This window comes from Elephantulus edwardii, unplaced genomic scaffold (genome assembly GCF_000299155.1).
Source record: "Elephantulus edwardii isolate Elephantulus edwardi_28Jun2011 unplaced genomic scaffold, EleEdw1.0 scaffold00282, whole genome shotgun sequence".
In the NCBI taxonomy this organism is placed as follows: Eukaryota; Metazoa; Chordata; class Mammalia; order Macroscelidea; family Macroscelididae; genus Elephantulus; species Elephantulus edwardii.
Window position 1 is genome coordinate 2,875,233 of NW_006400032.1, and position 24,023 is coordinate 2,899,255.

At 35.1% G+C, this 24,023-nt stretch overlaps 1 protein-coding gene across 1 annotated transcript in view; it reads left to right on the top strand.

Annotated features, from left to right (window-relative positions):
- Nucleotides 1–18,986, top strand: part of MTDH (metadherin) — a 66,307-nt gene extending 47,321 nt beyond the window's left edge. Inside the window, exons 7-12 of the mRNA XM_006900355.1 lie at nt 1,704–1,802; nt 9,321–9,445; nt 13,927–14,034; nt 16,236–16,376; nt 18,068–18,221; nt 18,916–18,986. Coding sequence (XP_006900417.1) covers nt 1,704–1,802; nt 9,321–9,445; nt 13,927–14,034; nt 16,236–16,376; nt 18,068–18,221; nt 18,916–18,986 — 698 coding nt within the window. The remainder of the gene's footprint in view (nt 1–1,703; nt 1,803–9,320; nt 9,446–13,926; nt 14,035–16,235; nt 16,377–18,067; nt 18,222–18,915) is intronic.
- The last annotated feature ends 5,037 nt before the right edge of the window (nt 18,987–24,023 follow it).

Consider the following 24,023-nt stretch of genomic DNA (forward strand, 5'->3'; position numbering starts at 1 on the left):
AGTATAGATGGGAAAAATTTGAAAACCTGGCGATCAGAAGTGAATTGGCAGACAGACAAATAGATACAGATGGCATTCCCTTCATGATCCTGCCTCCCTGTTACTACTAGCTTGCTCTTCTCATACACAGAGTTACATTTCTTTCCTTTCACCTTCATTCAGTGTTCCTAGCTAACCCTTTTAGGTTATGTGAATTCTCACATAATAACTGGACTCTTAGTGTCTGTTTACTTTGAAGGTACATTATTAATGACAATATATAATAAATCCAGAATTACTTAAATGAATTTGTCTTTTTAAAATGATAATATAAATTATATACAGTTAGCAAATCTTATATAAATGGGGGAGGTATTTTAATTTGCAATGCTTGGTGCACATTGGAATTCATAGGCCTGGTTATACTTACACAGTGTCTGGGATAACTAGCCTAGATCAGGGGTCAGTAAAATTTTTGTAAAGGGCCAGATTAGTATTTTGGACCTTGTGGACCAATACTGCTAATTATTCTACTCATCAACATGGTAGCAGAACAATAAATAAACAAATGAGTTTGGCTGGTTCTGATTAAACTTTATGGTGTTCATTTGTTCTTTCTCTTCCCCCTCCCCCCCCCAAAAAAAATCTTAACATATAAAACCTAAATTCAGAACGACTTAAATAAATGTATCTTTTGTTAATTATAATAACAGCTGTATCCATAAGTGGTACAGAGTGTGGTGACTAGATTTTTCTATGAGGCTTGGGCTTCTGGATCTGTATTTTTCAGTCCAAGAGGTGCTAGTAAATTGCCTTCCTCATTTGATGACTTTATAAAGGGAATATAATCAGTATTATACAAAGTCACAGAAATTTACATAGGCTGCAGAGATAATGTGCTTATCGTATAGACTTTACGGATCTACCGAGTATTCTATGAGTAGAATGCTAAGGAGTAAGATTATTTATAACCAAGTAGAAATATGTAAGATCTCTGAGAGAAGAAAATTATTTAGGTAAGTTGTTAATCCCTTTCGGGTGTCTTTTTTTCCTTAATAAATGACTCTGAATTCCTAATGATTATCAGTGTCATCTAAATACTCTGATATATATGGAAAATACACAATGGAAATAATGACTGAGAAAGCCTGGGATATATATCCCTGATGGAGGGCAAGGATATATAGGGATTTAACAACAACAACAACAATTCTAAAATGAATTTTAGAGTTTTCTAGCACAGATTCCCAAGATTCCCAAGGAATTGTATACTCCTCACTCATTTATTCACTGTACCACCATATACACACCAAAAAAGCCCCATTTCGATGGTATTCTATCCTCTTTAAATATACCTGAACTTAAGTTAGTTTCTAAACCGCCAGCTCCCTTGTGCTTTGACTTCTCTCTCTTCTCTAGATAATCATCTATTCATTGATTTAATTTTTTTTTATCTCTGTAGTAAGATGTTAACAAATAAAATAAATTATTTTCTAGGGTTTTTTTTTCCTTCGAAAGACTAAAGATAGATTAAGTTATTATACTTAATCTAAAATTACACTCAGTTCTACTTTTTTTCTTTTGAGCTCTTATGCTAATGTCTGAATATTTCCTTTTAGGACAAATAAATAATATGTCTCCATGTACAAAATTTAGAATTATTGTAATGAAACATCATTAGAAAATTCCATTTTTAATTTTATTGCATTCGTTTTTCATTTAAGGGTCTACTGCTGAGCCAGTTTCTCAGTCTACCACTTCTGATTATCAGTGGGATGTTAGCCGTAATCAACCCTATATCGATGATGAATGGTCTGGGTTAAGTATGTCCTTTTCAAAATTATCAGTTCTTTTATCAGAATTTTCTTTCTAGCACCCTGAACTCATGCTTTATTTTTAACTCTTTGTTTTCTCACCTTTTAGACCATAATAGTATAATTAAATACCAAGCATACTACTTATATACAGTGATGATTAAGTAAATATAAAATGAAACCAGTTTTTTTAAATAATACCTAGATAGAAGTTTTGTTTTAGTTCTGTATTTCTAGAAGGGTTTTTAGGTTTGTTTTTTTGTTTTTACTGGTGCTATTTGCTTAGCTCAATTTCTAGCAGAGGCATAGGCTTAATAAAGGCAAGTTATTTTTACAAAATAAGATGGGGGAGGATTATAGTTTTTGTGTTCAGAAAGCTATCACTTTTTTAAAAACATTATTGGTCTTTTTATTTCCATAACTCTAACCCTTATTATTTTGGATTGGTTGTATAGATGGTTAGATGGTGCTCTGGTGGCCTAGTGATAAAAAGCTGCACCTCAATCCCAAAAGCATATTACTCAAATCCACCAGATTTGCAATGATGGGCAGTCTCCTCCCATGTGATGTACTGCCTCTGAAAACCTGCCAGAACGTCAGCTCTGAGTCTGTTGCAACTCAGTATCACATATATATTTATATATATACCACATACCTAGGGGTTTTTTATTGTTGTGGTACTTTCAACACCCTATTACTCTGCTGTTATGTGCTGTCCAGTCAGAACCCACTCATAGCTGACCCACCAGTGCGTTTTCAGAGGTTGTAAATCACTCGAGGAGATCCTTCTCCCATCCTTCTCCCTTAAAGCAGGTAGTGGATTTGAACCTCCTGCCTTTAGATTGTCAGCACAGCTTCTTACCCCTAGGCTGTGTGTGTGTGTGTGTGTGTGTGTGTGTGTACACGTGTCTATACACACCCACATACATTCAAAGTAAGGTTTAAAGAACATGTTTTCTTTCTTTAAATAAATTTTAAAACCCACTAAAAATAGATCTTCCTCTTTTGTATTTTCAGTACCTGACAGTACACCAGTAGCTAGTAGGAGTAATAATGATAATAAAAACAAATGCAAGCCGTTATCCCATTTTTATAGTGTTAACTTACTTAATGCTTATAGTAATTTACATAATGTAAGTTAATTGTTTTCCTAACTTTTTTTAGGTTTGTGGTGTTGTGGGTTTTTTCCTCCCCTAACCATAATATCTAGAAGAAACTCAGCCAAAAGAAAATTAGTAGAGCTTTTCCTAAAGCCATAAACTAGTTAAATAGTAGAGCTGATATTCAGACTCTGATAGTTTGTCTTTTAGAGTTCATGTTCTTAACTATTGCATGTATATGTAGCCTTGACAATGATTGTAAGTAATCATGAAGGTAAGCTGGCAACTCAGTAAAATAGTTTAGTCAGAGTGAAGCAGTGTTCTTACAGGTTAAGGGAGTTAAAGTTGGGAATAGTACTTAGGGCTATATTGAGGAAAACGGAATTGCTGGCTAAAGAGAGAGTTGGAAGGAGTACTGGCTGAGTGCTAGTCATGGCTTAAAACATACGTCATATTGATTGAACTTTTTAAAATTTATCTTTTAGTCTGTATTACTTCAGCTCTGTGATGAAGTTAATATAAGCCCATTTACTTCCAAAGATGGTTGTATGATTCTTAATGAATTATTAATGAATATGGAAGTTCTTCGTAAAGTATAAATCCAAGAAAGTATTTCCATAATATTTTATGTAAGGAAGTAAGCATTCTTTGAGGAAAGAGATCTGTATTTTAGGAAAAAATGATGAGTGTGCTGACTAAGCCTGAAGATTAAGTGTGGTGTAATGGAAGTGATTGTAGGAAGGTAGCGCTGTGGTGGAGTGGACCACTGTGACTTGTCTCCAACGGAGCTCTGTGCTTCTCCACTTGTACAGAAAGCTTCATTCTTTTGCTTTATCTGTATTAAGAGTTCTTTGAACATTTAAAAATAAGATTTGCTACTAAAATTAAAGATTAAAAATAAGTACCTGTAAAATTCTGTATTTAAATAATATGTATCAAGAACACTTTCTCTAATTTGTTATGCTATATTGGCCATCTTTTTTTAAAAGTCGAGTGCTTCTGTTTTTTTTATTTTCTCTGAATTATTTACCATCTTAAGTACCATCTTTGGTGATCAGTGAGCACAATTATTTATTCTGAAGTTATGATTTCATGTACAAGAATGTATACATTAATCTTTAAACTTTGTTAGATTAGCTTTATTTTTTACCACATAATTAATAAATAAATCGGTTCTTTATGTAAAGGCATAAACATGTCATACATCATTTGACCTAAAGACAGTTTGCCCAAGCACTTGAATGTGAGTTAAAATGACACAAAAATACAAAAGATAACATTTTTACTTCACTTTTTAAAAAAATATATTAATCAGTTCTTTTTACTGTAAAGGAATATCATTTCCACCCATATTAAAAAAAAAATCTTGTTTTGATTGAAACTATCATTGATAGTAATTATCAGTGATACCAATGACAGTATCTAGAGTCACTGAATGAATAGTAAATAAATTATGTAGCATTTATAGTAGGTAGTGAATGAAATAATATATAAATAGTATAGTGAAGTGATTAAGATCATGAGCTTATATCAGAATATACTACTTGGAGGTGAAACCCAAATCCTTTGCCCTTAGGCAAGATACATGATCTCTCTGTACCTCCATTTCCTACTGTATAAAATGAGAAAAATAGTAAAATTATCGAAAAGATGAAATGGTTTGATGCATAATAAAGTCAGTAGAACAGAAGCTGGTTTATAGTTACTATTCATTAAGTCCTATTGGTATTCTTGCCATTGTTGCTTTTCTTACTAATCTAGTATTAGTCTGATTAATGGTGTCAGTTAATATGGTCTGTTATGGAGAATATCTTTCTGGCATATTATATCCATGTATATACAGAGAAGCATGAAGGGGGTCAACGTTGTGGGAATTTCTTAGCTGTAACCACTTTGAGGGGGCATCATTTGGCATTAAATCTCCCACAAAGACAGTGTTCTACATCCTACTTTGATGAGTGGCAATTGGTGTCTAAATGACCATCTTAAGTTGCGACTGTTGATCTCTCCTTGTCCAGAGCAAAGAAGGGTGAAAAAATTAGTCTACTTTGCTAATGGGCCCTGTGAACCATAGCAGCCTCTACTACCTTGAGACCGGAAGAATTAATTCATGCCCAATTACCACTAACAGCCTCTCTGATCAGAATTGCAATAGAAAGATGAGAGCGAAATGAGGAACAAAAGTTAGTCTTTTTAAAATACTGGTCTAATGGAGACTGGTGGAACCCCCCCAAGACTCTGGCCGTTAGACATCTTCAAACCTGGAACTGAATCCATTCCTGGAGATCACCTTCCCACCAATTAACAAGTCTATCAAGTGAACAGTAAAATTCGTAAGGAACCATACACCCCAGAATGGCTAACCATACACAACCAAAAGTGCAACGTTGACCCAAAAGCAGTCCAGAAGGACAGATTGATTCAAGGAACACAGGGAAGAAATGAGAAGAGTACTAAATTAGATGGAGGGATTACAACTAATGTCACAAAACAAAATTACACATTATTGATTGGGAAATTAAATTTGCCCTATAAACTGTCACTCAAATCATAGGAATAGTACTAGCCAACAGTAAGATACTTAAACATAAAACATTATTTTGGGATGATACTAGCAAACTAATGGAAGAATTTTGAAAATTGAGAAATTGGTCTGTTTTTAAAAACTTAGGAAAACTAGAACTTTAATTAATTCCAAGGAAACTATGTATAGGAAGGTTTTGGCCAATTAAGGCTTATGTTTTAAGAATTGTATGTTGCCAAGCTAGTCACAGTTAATAGGTTTAGGTGGTCTATTGTTTCAGTCCCTCAGAACCAGATTGTTTTATGCTTTGACTATTTAGTTGATAAAGTATTTTCAATAGTAGAAGATTCTGATAGTGTGTGAAGCAGGTATCTCAAGTGGTAGAATTTTTGAGGCGAGCCCTAATTCTTTAGATTCGCAGTTACACCATTTTTTACCAGGGAGATAACTTGTGATAGCATCTTCCCAAGAAATCTGAGAGGTTGAAAATGTCATCGGCATATGTATGTCTTACAGGTCACAAAAAGGTTAAAATATATTTTATGTGAGTTAAAACTCCAGAATTATTAGCATGGAACATCACCATGTGACTTTTTAAAGTTACTTAGATTTGTGCCTTTGTTAATGTTCTTATAGACATTAAACCATTAGCTGTAGTTTCCCCACAAACCTCATGACTGCTTAAACCTTTTAAAAAATCTTTTTGCTAAGCACTTTACTCAATTTTAGGGAGCTCTGGTTGTCTAGTGGGTAAAGAACTGCACAGCCAATCCAAAATGCGGTTGTTTTAAATCCACCAAATGCTCCTTTAGTGAAAGATGGACAGCCTCCTCCTATCCAGTTGGCAGCCTCTGGAAACCTGCTGGAAGGTCAGCTCTGAGTCAGTTTTAACTTGAGGCAATAAGAGGGCTACTGTGTTTGTATCTCTCGCCCCTCCTTCTGCCAAATTTCTTAAGAACTTATACATTTATATGCTGCCCATTTAATTGCCTAAATGATTTTTATGTAATAGTTTGTCTTTTCTGGCAAGCAGCCTTAGAGATATGACTTATGGACAATAATACTCCAAATCTGGGTTTGTTATGTGGGCGTTTTAAGTCAAGCCAGTGACAACTTTGAGATTTAGATTGCCTAACATCGACTATGTTAAGGAATTACATATAAAGAGAGATTGGTTCTAGATATCTACTAGATTCCTTTATGTTGTTACTGTGTACCATTGAATTGGAACCAACCCATAGCTGACCCTCTAGTGGATTTTCAAAGGCAGTAAATTGCACATAATATTACTCATTTTCTCTTGTGAAGCAGTTGGTGAATTTGAACTGCTTATCTTTAAGTTGACAATGTAATTCCTTTCCACTAACCCACCAGAGCTCCCCAGACTGATACATTGTGGAAATAATTTCTACATTAAGAAATACCAGTTGTATCTTACAACCTGATAAGTGTATGTTACAGAAGAGATTTATAAGAATTGTGAAGAATAAATTCTGGGGAGCTCTGGTGGCCTAGTGGCAAGGAGCTAAAACTACAATCCCAGAGGCTCACGGTTTGAATCCACCAGATGCTCTGCCGGGGAAGGAGGGACAATCTCCTCCTGTACCAGTCAGATCTGATTTGACGGTACACTAACACACAAAAATAAAAAAAAAGAATTGTGAAGAATAAATCCTACGAGATTGATCTATAGCCCATTAAGGCTAAGAAACTTAGTTAAAGTAAAATAGTTAAGTAGTGTTATATGCAGTTGGGTTGGACCAATTCATAGCTCACCTTCTAACAGGTTTTCAAAGCCTATAAATGGCAAGGGAGGAGATTGCCCATATTTCTCCCATGGAGCAGCTAGTGGACTAGAGCCATATGCCTTTGGGTTGTAGCACACGTTCTTACTAGATCCTCAGAGTCTCCCTAGTTAGAGGTGCTTACCACTCAGTGGGAATCTGCTTATAGTTGACTCTGTGTGCCAGTTTTCAGGGGCAGTAAACCACATAGGAGGAGTTTGCCTATCTTTTTCCTGCGGAGCAGAGGGTGAGTTCAGACTTCATGCCCTTAGGTTGGCAGTGCAGCTCTTTACCTCTAGGCCACTGGAGCTCCCAGTAGTAATTAAGTAGTACAGCAATATTCAAATATAGATTTATTTAATCCATACTCTAAACTTCACTGTATAATATGGACTGTAGATACCTGCTTATGGAAACAAATAGAGAAATACAGAGATGTTTCCCTTTATAATAAATTACACTTTTAATTACTTACTTAGTAAATAACTGCTAGCAAGGCAGAGGGAGAATCAAACTCGTTTCTGGGGAGTCAATACTGACTCAAAACTGATCCTCCATTGGGTTTCTGAGGCTGTAAATCACACTGGACAGGATTGTCCATCTTTCTTCCTTGAAGCCTCTGATGGATTTCTACCACCAGAGATGCAGGGCCTTTGGTTAATAACACAGCTCCTTACTAACTGTGCCACCAGAGCTCTTTGCTCCCCTAGATTATAATAAATCCTTTGTTATCTTTCAAACCATACTCTGTCCTACTAGAGTAACCCCTTTTAGCACATGTTGTTAGGTGCCATCGAGTCAGCTACCACTCATAGCAACCATCTGAACAACAGATCTGAACCTTCTCCTGTTCCACACCATCCTCTCAGTCTTCAATCTGCCTGAGTCCATTGTTATAGTGATTATATCAGTCCATTTTTGTTGAGGCTAGTAAGTGCATATTAAAGATTAGCTAGATTATAATACCACTTTTGAGATACAGTTGTTATTAAATTGCTGTTTTTTTTCTCACATAATTTTTATTATACTTTGCAGACTGTTGTTTTGAGCTTTGTGTTCTTTTTTTCCCTACCATGAGAATTTCTTCAGATCTTTCAAAACATGAGTTTGGAAGTCCCCATGAGGACGGTGTATCATAGTGTTACTACCTCTTTAAGGAAAAAATAGAGGCTAGCCTACACATGGTGAAAGAATCAAATATCTAATAAAAGCATTTACATTAGTGGTCAACAGTTGGAATTTTCTTTTAAGCCATTTTAAGACAACTTGTTAACCACTTATTATGGAAATAAGCCATTAATCCCATCTTAAAGCATAAAGAAAACCTAATTATATCTTACAGGAGAGTTTGTATATGGAATTGCATGATGTGAAATAGACGTGGGAAGAATGAATTTTGACACTTAGCAGAGAAAAACCAAAAGGGTCATTTTCCCTTTTCAAATTAGCCATTGGTAGTTTCCTAAAGGAGGTAAAATTCACTACCTCCTGAAGTGAAAGAGATTTTAAAGTCTAAAGTGATAATTTGTTCTTGAGAAAGGATCAGTGAAATTCTAAAAAGGTACTCAGATAATTTTGGGAAAAGTCAGATAAAAGTATTACATTGAAAAGTGTAAAAGAGGTAAAGCTTAAGCACTGGAAGAGGAGAGAAAAAGACAGGTTAAATGCTCTTATGATTGGGAAAGTTTTAAGAACAGTTTAATCTTGGGAAATTTATAAGGAAGGATATATGACAGTTGGAGCTCTAATTTTGGCTCTAGTAGTAAAGACTAACATTCAAGAGGCTACAATTTAAAAAACAAAATAACTTTGTTATCAAGACCAAAGTTAGATATTTGCAATGAAAAGTGAGCAAATTTGGAGAGAGTGATAACTAACCAGTGAAACAGAAGGGAATTTTCTGGAATTTCTTTAAAATTCCATTTCATTAACTACACTACATCTAGCAGAAGTGACAGAGTACTTAAAAAGTGCTTTGAGGAAAGCAGTAGTTTTTAAACAGGACTTTTAGGTTTTTAAATTGGAATTCACTGTTTTATGTTTTAATTTATGGTATTTTGTTGTTGTTGTTGTTGTTGAGTACAATGGTAGATACCTAATTTATACTTTTAAATTATAGATGGCTTGTCATCTACTGATCCCAGCTCTGATTGGAATGCACCAGCTGAAGAATGGGGGAATTGGGTAGATGAGGAAAGAGCATCACTTCTGAAATCACAGGAAACAATTCCTGATGATCAGAAGGTGAGTAAACAGTGTGATTGGTGTGTTTTAGTCTTTTAACTTCTTAATTCCCATCAGAAAGGATTTGTATCTTCATTAACAATTAGTATGTAACACCAAAAGGTTTTGGGCATTTTCTGTTTCAGATTTCAGCTATTGGCAGCTTTTTAATGGAGATAGAATGAAGTTCCTCATAGTAATTGTTACAGTTACAATTATTAGAGAACTCTGGTGACCTGGTTATAAAGAGTTGCACTGCAAACTCAAAGGCATGCAGTTCAGATCCACTCCATGTTCTATGGAGAAAGATAAATAGTCTTCTCTTATGCAGTTTATAGCCTCTGTAAACCCACGGCAGGTCAGCATTGAGTCAAACTTAAGGGTGCATAACATAGTGAGTAGTAGCTGAACATTACTCAATATACTACCAGAAGAATGAGACTCTCATGTTGAAAGGTAATAAAAATATAATAACTCAGAGTTGAATCTCCCGTAATGACATGAATGGACTAGAGCTTTCAGCAAAGTTGTAAGCAAAAGCTACAAAAAACGTATGAAGTATCAGTCTAGGAAGTTGTAAAATCTCAGAAAGAATGTGTAAAGATCAATAGTCTAGGCATTTGTTGGCCATTTTTGGATCGGTCACTCACATGGCCTGTTAAGCCAGGATGATGATTTGAAATCAGGAAAGATGTACTACATCAGGGTTCTATCCTTTCCCTGTTCCTCCTGCAGTGTCTATACTGAGCAGATAATTCATTAAACTGGACAACATGAAGAAGACTGTAGCATCATTAATTGGAGGAAGATGATTCATTAGCTAGCTACCTGCGGTATGCAGATGACAAAAATCTAGCATGTTGAAAATGAAGAGAACTTAAAACAATGACTCCATAACAGCCTTCAATACCGATTTCACCTCACTATTAAAAAGCCAACAGTCCTCAGCACTGAACTGATAACGAGGGGAAAGATTGAAGTTATTAACGATTTCATTTTCCATGCCTCCACAGTTAACACAGCATGGAAGTTGAGGAGGGGAAATGGACAACCAGAGGCTTCCTGCTAGAGCACCTATATGCACAGTAATCATGCAAATAATTGGTTTTTAGTGCATGTACAGCCAAAGATCTTTATTTCTCCACTTAGAACTTTCCTGTGGCTGATGTCAGAATTTAAAAAAATAGACCATCTCAGTGACATGGAAGACTTGATCTATACATCATATCAGGTTTTTTGCATTTATTTCACCATCAGTGGTATACATTTTTAAGTAAAAATGAAAATCTAAATGTCATTTGAGGACTGGAGAATTAAATGTTGTGTTTGAACAGTAGCGTATTATACAGAAGTTAAGAATTAATGAAGTAAAGCTACGTTGTTATCAGTATGAATGGAATTTCCAAAATAGTAACAAAGATTCGGGAAATACAGTGCCAAGTCTATAAAAAGTATGGATAAAAGATTATATAAGAAATTTATTTGCTGGACCTATACAAAGCCATTTTAGTAAATTACCTGTAAAGAAATGGAGTGAAAATAGAATTAAAGTACAAAAGAATTTAAATTTACCAGTATTTTATTTTTAAAAATTTAAAGTTTTAAGATAGTGACAGTGACACAAGATGATAGGACATAGTTTTGATCTCTTGTTCATGGGTCACTATAAGTCATGTTTGACTCAGTGGCACGTAACAATAACACATCAACAAAGCTAATTTACCAAATGTACAATATTTATTAAATCAGGAAAACCCTGCAAGTCTTGTAAAAGTTTCTTGTATATTTAAATTTGTGAATGGGGGTTTTTGTTTTGGTTGTTTTTTTAGTAAAATAAGCAAAAAGCATTTTCCATAGTGGTTTCAATTGCATGATTTGTAAAGCAGTAGCATATAAATTTTAATTAAACAAATCTATTTTAAGATTCTGTGTTATTTTTTAAAGACATTCATTCTCAGATTTTTAAAAAATATATTTTTTTTTTCTTAAGCAGTTATAAGATGATACAACAAGATTCTCCCAGTGATAGGTAGTATTTTAAAACCCATAGTAATAATACCCAGTCAAGATGTTGACGATGGAGTCATAATTCCAGATATTTTTACCATTCCAAAGATCTCCCAGATTTTTCTTTTGATACCTCTCTTTTTTCCCTTCCATCTCCACCTGTTCTCCATTTTTATTATGTTATAATTTGAAGAGTATATAATTTATGTAATCGGCAGACCTTGGATAAAATGATTTGACGCGGTAACTGGGGTAATAGGATTAGGTGTGTCATTGAAAGTGAAATTGCCTCAGGATAGGTAGGGTTAAGATCTGTTGTACAGAGCATCTCTGAGTCACAAATGACTTGATGGCATATAACACCACCACCACCACCACTTTGGGATTGGTTGGTTTCACTTCTGCCTCTTCATCCAGATTGTGTGTATCACTAGTTCCTCTTTTTTGCTGCAGAGCAGTATATTCCATGATCTGGTGGTTGGTTTTTTGTTTGTTTGTTTCATTGTCACACATTTTCTTCCCTCCTCTCCCTTCCCCCAGTCCACTTTGCATTGCACCTCTTGTTCCAGATTGTTGTCATACGTAAAATACCTAATCATATATTCCTTATCTATTCCCAATACGTCGTGCTTGAGAGGGTGGAGGGACAGTGCAGGAGAGGAAAACCCTCAATGAGATGGATTGATTGAGTGACTGGGGTAATGGGGATAGGAGAGACACTGAGATTGGCACAGGCTAGGGCAGAGTTTAGGGCTGTTGTGCATAGGGTTGCTATGAGTCGCGGGCGACTGGACCGCACATAACAACAACATTCCCAATACTGTTTTGTTATCTGTCCACTCTTAACCTATTCTCCCTCCAACCCCATCAGTCCTATTTTCTAACAGTGGTGTTATGCAGTTATTTGTTCTTTTGTGACTGAGATATGTCCTCCAGGCTCACCCAGATTGTTTAGTTTTTCATGGCATTCATTATTTTTCGGTGCTGTATAATATCTATTGCGTGACTGTACCATAGTTTTCCTATCTGTTCATCTGTTGCTTCCATCTCTTTGCTATTGTGAGTAACAGCAGTAAACATGGTTATGCATATATATGCATATGTTTGAGTTGCAGCTCTGATTTCTTTAGGATATAGTCCTAGTAGTAGAATTGCTAGATCAAATGATATTTCTATTTCCAGCATTTTGAGAAAGCACCAGACCACCTTCCCTAGTATCTGTATCATTTTACATTTCTACCAGCAGTGAATTAAAGCTCCCGTCTCTCCACAACTTTGCCAGTATTTTTGTTTGTTTGTTTGCTGTCTGTTGAACTTTGCTGTTGTTGCTGGGGTGAGATGCTATCTCATAGTTGAGTTTTGTATGTTAAGTTTAATGATTCATGAGTTGAAAAACATCTGGACAGTTTTACAGTTTACCTATTGTGACTAAAGCTACCATGCAAAGTTGCATAGACATCAGTCTTCATTTCTCTGCAATAAATACCCAGGTATGCAATTACTGGATCCTATCTATGGTTTATGTATATTCTGTTTCTACCAAACATTTTTCCTAGAGTGACTGTACCATTTTATAATACTACTATCCAAATAGACAACGTTTTTTTCTGTCTCTTCATAAGCATTTGGTGTTAATATTTTTCATTTTAGCCATTTCTGATAGGTGCATAATGAGAACTTAATGTGACTCTCCCTAGTGACTGTGAGAGGGCTTTATGTTTGGGGTGGGTTTTTTTGGTTTGTTTTTTTTTTTTTTTGGCCATCTATATCCTCTTTGTTGAACTGTGTGCGTCTTTTGTACATTTTCTCATTGGATTGCTTTTTACTGTTGCATCATGCATATTTTTAATATATTCTAAATACTAGTCCTTTGTTGGCTATGGAGTTTGAAAATTTCTCTTATTCTCTAGCTTGTCATTTCAGTGTCCTGGTTAAATTGGCAGGGCCAATTTAAATTTAATATAGTTCACTCAGCATTTAAAAGCGACACTAAAACAGAATTATTTATCAGCACATTCTTAATACACTAAGGTCTGTATAACTCTAATTGATCTTATAATGAATAATAAAAGATGTGGAAGAAAATAGACATAGTGTTACATAGACAGTAAGAGAAAGAAATACCCATGTTCTCTAAAACTCTTTAATGGTGTAATGTTAGGGGTTTTTTTTTCTTTTATTACTGCCTCATATTTAGGGAGCCCTGGTGACTTAATGGTAAGAAGTTGTGCTGCCAACCCAGATGCACATGGTTTGAGTCCTCTGGCTGCTCTTTAGGAGAAAGATGAGCAGTCTCTGACAATGGATTTACTGCCTCTGAAAAATGTGCTAGAGGGTCAGCTAGAAGTCCATTCCCGCTCAACAGTATATAATAAGTCTACTTCACGTTTAAGGCACAAAGACTGGATCTCATGCATGAAATAATTTAATCATAATTTTATGATTAATAAAAATGTTTACTATTTATTCACTTTATTATTATACTTTATTAATAGGTTTCAGATGATGATAAAGAAAAAGGTGAGGGAGCTCCTCAAGCTGGGAAATCGAAGAAGAAGAAGAAGAAAAAGAAGAAGCAAGGTGAAGATAACTCTCTTGCACAGGTGAAAGCATCAAAACACAAATATTAAGTACCTACTGCTGAGAATATGTAAAGATTGTATGTCGATATAAAGAAATAGAGAAAAGTCAGTATGCTATCTCAGACCTTTGGAAAATCATCTGAAAAATCATAGAATGTTTAAAAAATTTCCCTTAATTGTATTTTTATTATATGATGGGACACAATGTTTCACACATGAATAACTGAATGTTGGTGCAGTTAGAAAAATCATGGTCTCAGTTGTTTACTTGACACTAATTTAGCTGGCTATTTTATCTAGAATTTTTCTTGTATTTTTGACTTTTTTTTTTTTGACATCTTATCAACAGAAATTTTGTTTCTTTTTTTCTCTCTGGCTCCTGGGGAAAAAAATGTTAGATAATATTAAAGACAGGATAAAAAATCTTTTAACTTCACTTAAACTTACTAGGTTACTAGAAATGAGTGTTTGTCTGTATTTGTCTTTTTATTCCGTACTAAAGACATGGAACTAATTGTTTTCATTTGTTTCAATCTAGGATATAGGAAGCTGTTAGGTAGCCTACATAGTCATTTTCCATACTTACTGCTATGTTTGAAAATGCTTCTGTATTACTTCTTAAGGAACGATCTGTCTATAAAAATGGTTACACTAAATAAGTGCACTGACTTGTAATGTCAAACCTCAGGTTATCTTTCTTCCATTTATCAGTTATTTTTCTTGTTTGGTTTTAACCTTGCATAAGTTACTTAACTGCAAAGGAATTTTTAAAGAATTAAATGAGATCCATAGAGCTATATACGGAGCATATCCATAAAGGATGTGTGTCTAAAGAGCTGAAAATGAGGCATAGGGGCACAGGACCATGAATGAAACCAGGCTCTGGTTTCAGTTCAGCAGTCAAATCTAAATGTCCAGGAAGATTTGCCTGAGAGCATTTTATAAGTCAGCTTGTTGAAGCATCTGTCAAAACAGCATAAACCTTTAACTGTGGACTTTATCTCAGGTATCCTCTGCTTACAGCTTGCCATAGTTTCTCTACAGCAATGCTACAGTCTGTCCACTACCAGGGTATTACTTCAGTCTCCCTCGAGTCTTGCTCGCCTTAAATCTTACTTCCCAGTGTGGGAAACACTCTGTCTTATCCTAGTTCCACACCACAGCTGTTGATAATTTGCAAGATCATGTGGGATATGATGGGATCTCATTGTGGTTTTGATTTGCATCTTTCTTATTTTCAGAGATTTTTAACATTTCTTCATTTGTCTGTCAGCCATCCTGCTGTCTTCATTTATGTGTCTTTTGCCCTTTTTGTTACTGTAGGTTATATCAGTCTTTGGCCCTGTAGTATTCTCTAAACTTTTATTATGAGACCCTCATCTAAAAGGTCATTACCAAAAATTTTTCTCCCCAGTGTGTAGGTTTTCTTTTCATCCTACTGGAAAAAAGGTTTTGATCTACAGGGACTTAATTTTTACAAGGTTCTATTCGTCAATTTTGTCTACTCCTGGTTATGCATTTCTGGCTATGTATATGCAGGGCATATATCATAAACCATAGGTTAGTGCTTCTGAATTTGGTCCCATTTTGTCTTTTTATGATCCTTACAGTTTGGGGCTATGTTTTTGTTTTTAAATAAATGACACACTTGTTTGTAATTTTATGTCTGTAACAACAGCTTAAAAGAGAAGATAAAAAATAATTCTTTGGGGATTTAGAACACTTAAATACATGTTTACATATATTCATTGTCTGCTTTCTCAAGTTATTTAAATCAGTTGTGAATTAAAAAGACAACACACCCTACTTTTTAAGTAGTATCAGTTCTAACTTAGTAAGCAACATAAACAGTGTATATATGTTAAAAAGCTTAATTATGTTTATATCTTTTAAGCTGTTTGCACAGTTACGGAAATAAAATTATTTTCTTGAGAGATCTTATGGATATTAGTCAAGATTCACTGCTTTCAAGTGAGAAGCACCTCATAGCTGACCCTCCAGTGGGCTTTTGGAGGTTGAAAATCACAGGAGAGGAGATTACCCATCTTTTTCCTTCTGAGCTGCCAGTAGAGTCAATCACATATGAAGTGTCACCTTTGGGCTAGCTCCACAGCTCCGTACAGACTATACTACTAAAGCTCTGGATATTAGTACAGCATACTAAATAGAGTGTTAGTAAAGATTAGTGGTGTGTATTATCCAATAGACTGCTTTTCTTATAGGACCCTGAAGAATTAGAAAAAGAGATTAAAGAAGAACTGCCAGTGAATACCTCTAAAGTCCGTCCAAAACAGGAAAAAGCTTTTTCTACAAAGACCATAAGCACTAGTGAATCAGCAGAAGTAGTCATCAAAAATAACCAGGTAATTTTCTTAATAGTTAACGAACAAAATTTTGGCAATTCGAGAGTTGTACTGGTGGAAAGAGAAAGAAAGAAGGGGAGGAAAGATTTGTACTGTAATATTTTCTTGAAGAACTCTGCTCAATGTTTTAAATACACTTAATGTAATCCTCATGGCAACCCCAGGAGATAGGTATAGTTGGGCCTATTCTATAAACAAGGCGACAGAGGTTGAGTAACTTGCCAGAGTTATATCATTATCAATGGAAAAAAGAACCACTAGACTGTGTTTTCTACTATTAAATACTTAATCATATAAGAGATAGGTGGCCTGTTATTACAGTTCCCTTAAAGCATGCACATTATACAACTGTGGTTTCACCTCTTGACAGGTTCTCTAATTAGATGCTTTCTCTGGAAAATACTTAATGCATCAGAAGGAGGAGTCATTTTACAGAAGATCTAGATCAATGACAAAGACTATACCTAATTTCTACTTGGATAGAGTATAGCATATGGAAATACTTTAAATTCTTTACTAGAGGTGCACATGATCCATTTATTTAATCGTTAAGAAAATGTATTGAGAACATGCTTCTGTGACATACTGTGGTGATGTTTTGGCTCCTGGAAAAACAAGGAATAAGAGAAACATTACTTGGTCTTATTTCTTGGTCCATAATAATAATGATCACAGATTATTATATAAAAATATTGTTGTTTATATATAAAAATACATTATTTTGGAAGATAACTGAGGGGTATAATGATCTCATAAATAGTTACAGCTTCAGGATACTCTAAATATTGACACTTTTTGTCATCACCTGGTCCTGATCGTTCATTACCTCAGTGAAGAAATCCTATTGACCTCCTTCCTGGAAGAGAAGACTCACAAAGACCCTGAGTATTCTCATTTCACTACTAACCTGGATAAAAATATGGATGTTTGGACTTGAAATGCTAGTTGTTTTAATCAATGAGACTGGTAACCAAGTCTGTATTTTGTATAGGTCCTTCTCTTTTCATTAGGTAAGAACCTGAAGCTCTTGTGGCTCCTCTTTGAGATATCGTTAGTGCCATCCTTACTTCTTTGAAGGAAAAATACTTTTTCTTTGTCTTAAACACACACACATACACACACACACACACAAGTTTGGAGAAGTTGAGAATTGGTGGTAAATGGACTAACTATTGAATCACTACTGAACGATGAGATCCTAGTTGTTCAGTGGGCAGGTAGGTACTCACCTGCTGCCAAAAGGCTGGCAGTTCAAATCCACGCTGCAGCTCCATGGGAGCTGTAAAGAAAACTGTACAGGGCACATGTGGTGGTTAAGTCCAAATCACCTTGATAGCCACGTGATGACAGCAGCATTGAATCACTAACAAGTCTATAAGTTATGCTATTTCTTTGTAATAATTTGTAATAATAAAAATTAATGGAAATAATTACTCACTTTTCTTGAAATTCAGTAGACATTTTAGAACTGTCTTAGTACCACTCACCCTCTATTCATTAATATTATGTATATTTATGTCATTCTATCACTAGAGGGCAGGCAGGAATTGCACTGTTTCTGATACTTCATTTAGAAACCACCTGAATACTTACTTGCTTTTAAAAAACTTCTTGGTACAACTAAAATGTTTCACTTTATTTGAATGTTTCTATCAAAAAAAATCACCTAAAATACTTTTATTCCAAAATAGCCTAACAAGACTCTTCCACCTGTTTCCACCGAGCCATCTGTAATTTCATCAAAAAGTGATTCTGACAAGAGCTCTTCCCAAGTGCCACCGTTGCTGCAAGAAACAGATAAATCCAAGTCTAATACTAAGCAAAATAGTGTGCCTCCTTCACAGAGTGAGTCATTCTCATTCTTGGTTCTTTGTATTTTTTGTGCTACGTATTTTTCTTATGCAAGTGGTAAGATTCTAATTTTAAGAAGCTCTATTGGCAGAAGTGGCAGCAACAGCAGGTTCCAACACAGCATCAGTTGTGAGGTTAGAGGGAGTCAGAACTAACTTTATGGTACCTGACAACAGTCCATTAATAACGTTATTTTTTTCTTATTTTGCAATGACTAAGATCTTTGGGATCTTTTGAACTCAGGTATGGATCTAAAATAAAGAGAGAAAATAGTTTAATACCAGCCTCTTTGATTGCCTGTCTACTCTCCCTTTTTCTGTGCTCTTGTTCTTGAGTCTGTAAATTTTTCTTTGCCCTTTTTCTATATTCAGCTACCTTTATTATCCTTTTTATACACCATCCCAGTCATCATTTAACTTGAGCTCTCTTCTAGGTCAGAGCTGATTAAATATTGGCAATTCTGTGATTAAACTTCATAATATATTCATTATGGAAAGGAAGAAAGCAGGCAGAATAACTTGAAAGACTTGTACCCAGGACTTTAAACTTGAACATAAAACTTGGCATTACTTGTGTGCTTTTAAGCATTTTTTCCATTGTCAGTACTTTTCTATTACATAGAAAATGTGTTTGGTTAACAATATTTCATATCCTTCTAACTTTTTTGGTTTTCCTTTTGTTTTTTTAGCCAAGTCTGAAACTAGCTGGGAATCTCCTAAACAAATAAAAAAGAAGAAAAAAGCCAGACGGGAAACGTGAATATTTTTTTCTGAATTGGACATGTGTTTGTAAACACTGTCTTGAAGATTATGCTGTTTATGCAATAATTTGTGAACATGTACAGAGTTTTATATAAATTTCAACCAATTTTTAAAACAAAACTGTGAACACAGCCACCATAAAAATGGAATCAAAGGAAAGTTAATTTATGAAACTGAAATTTATGAGAGGTCAGCTGAACATATTACAGTGCTGGAAGACACATGGGAACATCTTTTCAATTTAATGAGAATGATCTTAATTTAAGAATATTATCCTGGTTTTACAACAGTACCCTGTTTACAACAGATTGTGCCCTGTCTCATCTGCAGCTGAAGAATAAAGGATTCTGATTAGAGAGAAGGTTACCTACTGGTGTGTAGGTGCTTCTTGGATTTTATGCACGGAACTTAGACCATTTGAATCTGTTTTATGCTTAAATCAAAGTGCTTTGATCAAATGCATAATCTGCCATATTTTACATATTTGTTGGTAGCAATTTGTATTAAAAGAATCACAAGTGCAAATAAAAAAATCGCTGATCATTTGTTTTGACTAAACTCTCATGGTTTAGTTTACAGTTTTTAAGAAGTTCTAAATTAAAACATTGGAAATTCAGTTGACACTTGTATGGTTGATGAAGTTATTTTTTATAGTCTTACATTACTTGAATTGTTCAAAGTACAGTATATTTTAAATTAAAAAAGTAAACTATTGTGTTCGTTTTATACTTTTAGGATGCAGAACCACAATTAGTGCTCATGTTTCAGATTTGAGCAAAACCCAGCTTACATATTTTGATCCCCAGGCAGTTTCTTTTTACCACTGTGAGCCCTTTTTAGTTACTTTTTTTTTTTCTTCTTTTTTTACTTTAAAAATAAATCATTCACAAACTAACGATCTTTGAGGATTTGATGGAGAATGAAAAACTAGCATCAGACAGCTTTAATTGACATTGTCAAGACCTCCAGTTATCAGGAATACATTTTTTTACTGCCTTAACCTGTAGTGTGTAGAATATGCATCAATTTCCTGAAGGAGATGAGTGTTTTTATAAGAATTTTCATGTAGTTAATGCAATTGTGGTCAAATAAGGAACATTTCCTGCTTGAAACTGTATGGATTACAATGAAGTGTGAGATGTTTCACCATTTTCAGGCACTGTGTAATTCTATTGTAATAAACTGGCAGGTATCTTTGTAACTATAAATAGTGCATGCTCAGCCATGTACACTGTATATAGCCTTTACCAAACTTGTATGACAAGGACCATAATTAACATCACTTAGTGAATTGTGATCTAAAAAAAAAAAAAAGCCATGATTTATTTGATGTGATTGGCTTAAATGTTTTTATGTGGCACCAAGGATGAAACTGTTTAACAGCTGTAACCAATGGTACTGATCTATCCATCCAATGTTGTCTTCATTATCTGTGGTTGTGGTCTGATAGTATTCTGTTGCCAGACTAGGAAAGATAAACGAAATGGTTTTAGTTTTACTGAAGACTGGCCTTTTTAATGGACAGCTTTCCTAATAGGCAATTATTAACTTTTATACAGGGGTTAACATCTGTTTCAGGAACATGGCAGTATGTTTACATGTCAGAAATTTTGTTTAATTCAATGATACTTCTAAATTGTTTAAATAAATTCAGCAAATGGATAGCATTGTTTTTATTTGCTTCAGTGTGGGGATAAAATGATAGCTGAAGTGCCAGGAGCGGATTTCTTCAAATGACTTTATTCTGTTGGTTTTACATAGATGTTCCTAAATAGATCCAAGGATTTTTAAGTTGCCAGCACTTTGTCACAAAGGAGGATTTGATAGGGAGTCTGTAATTTTTGAATGTGCCAAAAGATCTATGCTAAAAAAAAAAAAAATTGAACTCTCTCAACTCTACCTCACTATTACCTGACTATTTTAGAATTATGTTGGCTGTATCAAATATTAGGCTTTATTTCTGCACCCTACCATCTCCCCATTCAGCCAGCTACCCAAATGGTGGGAACACCATAATTTGATGAGAGAAGCATTATGGAGGTGGAGAACATACTGCTAAATTAGAATGGTCCAAAAGGGAGATGTCTCTGTCCTTCCTGTTTGGCTCTAGGACTAGGTAGTCAATTTTAAAATTTAAGAGATGGCAGCTAGGTGTCCTTTGAAATTGAAAAAATGCAAATCATTTCTACAGTAAAGTATCACTGGCCAATCCTCTTTGTTTCATAAGATCTTTATAGGACGTTATAGCTTTTTTTTCATCCTTGGCCCATCGAGCACTAAAATAAAGGTTGAACCAAATCCTTTTTACTGCTATGCTGGATAGATGCTTCTGGAACTAGTAGAAGATAATGGCCCCCTGGAGAGAATGCCATGCCTGAAGGGGATAGTCCTAGTAGCAAACAGGACTTCCTAGAGAAGCCATTTAGAATTTTCCCTGATCATAGTCTGTCGCCTCACTTATTCCTGGAGAGTGAGTTTCTGCAGATTGAAACCCTACCAACCCAATTTTTAATTGTGCAAAGCAACAGTTGAGAGAGTCCAAAAAAAGGCATTGAAATAAAATATTAATGTAATTTACCATGTTTATTTTGTGCATGCGTTTATGAGGGGTGGTGGAAATAATTCACCCAAATTTACTGGTATTATTCATGGGCTAATCAGGTTTGTATTTTGGTTAAAGATACTGCAGGGCAATGTTTCACTACAGAGTTTAGATTTTTTTAATTTAAAAAATAAAAGTCTATTAAGAGTATGAAATATCTTTTAAAACTTAGATTAGGTTTAAAGATGTCTAATAGATATCTTCAGATTTTCCTGTAAATTTATTGCACAAACTGGAATTACTTTCCAAAAGACTTAGGGAATGCAAATATGTTATTTGTAAGATGCTTTGAATAATGTAAATAAAACATCATTTTTGTTTAAATTGCTCATTATAATTTACTCATGGGAAGGAACTTTTGCCAGTCCTTTGACCTTGAACACTTGTTAAAATGTCCCTATTTGTAACACAATACTCATTCTCAGTGGTAACTACTTTCACCTTAATATCATTTAGCAGAATATGTAGCAGCCTCTAGGTGCGATATATCACTTGTGTATAAGTGATCCTCTAAGGTTAAGGATGTTATTACATCTGGTTTTATGTGTTAAGGTTAAGGTTGACTGTCTCCAAACACTGGTGACTTAACATGTTGCCGCACACTTTTAATTAACGACCATGCTTAGAAACTTTTTTTTTTTTAAACTACTGTCATTTGCGGCAGTGTGTTAAACAAGGTGGAAGCTTATTTCTCTTGCTTGTAAGACTGGGAAGGCAGTTCAAGGCTACTGTAACACTCTAGGGTCTGAAATCTAGTATCCTTTAATCTTGCTGCTGCCTTCTTTAAACTTGACTTTCATGACTGCTGCAGCTCCAAACATAATATTTCAGATTGCTGGGAGAACAGTACGCCCCCTTCCTCTAAGTTTTGGTTCCTGTCATGTAGGCTTATAGTCCAGCTTTGTCAGTTGCTGCCAGTATCTACAAAGAAGGATGGGGAAAATTCCTTCATTATGATTATTTGTAGGCTTATAGCCATGTTACCATTTAGAATTCTGTTATTGAATTGGACATTGGGCCCATTCAGCAGTCTGTCACATTACTATCTCCATGGTAATTACACTATTCTTTGTATTCATATGTGCTTTGGTTTTCCTTATTTGTATTATGACATTTAAAATGAATATATGTAACATGTACATAAATTATAAAGCATAATAAAATGAACACCTCTGATACTACCATTCTGCTTAAGGAAGAACAATACCAGTAAGGGGAGACTTGGGGACAAGCCTGATTGGTGCTGGTGCTGGTGGGAAAAAGATTAACAACAGGAATGATGGAAATGACTTACCTCAAACAACCTAATAGCCTTTTGTTGTTTAGTTCCGGATCCCAGGGTCCTAGGCAGAGGTAACCTCACTTCCTCCTGTTTTCCTCAGGCCACTCTGCTGCCATCCACTGGAAAATCATCGTACTACAAATGCTTTGGTCCTGAGGCTGTGAATGTGGTCACATGGTAGGGTCAGCTTTCCACAGTAGGATGTTTTGGTTTTTCTACTGCACCAAACACGATGTTTTCATTTAGAAACTGACCCCTCATGATAATACGCCCAAATAAGTCAAAGTCTTGGCCTCTCAACTAAAGATGTGGCATTGTAACTCCACTTCTTCCCGTGTGTTTGCTTATTCTCTTGGCGCTCTGCATTATTTGAAGGCATTATTTGATCTGTCCAACTTCTACATGCATGTATTCTTAGATGTCACTGGGTCAACAGCCCCGTGTACAGCAGAGCACAACCTTGCCTGATGGTACAGTCTGCTGCTCTTAGGCCTATTATCGCAGCCACTCAGTCCATCTAGTTTAGGGTCCTCTTCACCAATCTTCCCCTTTCTAAACATGATGTCCTTTTTTCAGGGAATTACCTCCTGATAGCATGTCCACAGTATGAGGTAAAGCGTCAGCATCCTTGCCTCTAAAGTGGCGAGAACCCTGTCTGTATTAAATTTATTCAAGAGATGCGTCTTCGTTTTTGGCATTTTGTTATGTATTCCAGATTCTTTGCCAGTACCACAGTTCAAAAGCATCAGTTCTTAGCTGTCTAATTTTTGTTATGTATCTGAAGCAGTTGAAAATATTGTAGCTTGGGTCAAGTGTGTAAGTCACATCCTTGCTCTTAAACACCTTGAAGTCCTTGGCAGCAGGCTTCCTTATTGCAACACATTTTTTTATATCCTGATGGCTAAAACCATGGGTATTATTTGTGGGCCCAAAAAGTTCCTAGCGCTAACACTGAAGATGTAACACTATATGAGACCCAGTAAAGGATTATTAGGAGTTAACATTTACTCGCTGTAGTTTGAGTTAGTACTAAGAGGGAATAAATAGTTTTTTTTTCCTGTATCTGTGGTAGCAACTAGAAAAAAGGAATTAAACCAAAACTGGGTACCCATCTGTTGTGTATCCTCAAGTCAGAACCAAGCCTTAGCTGA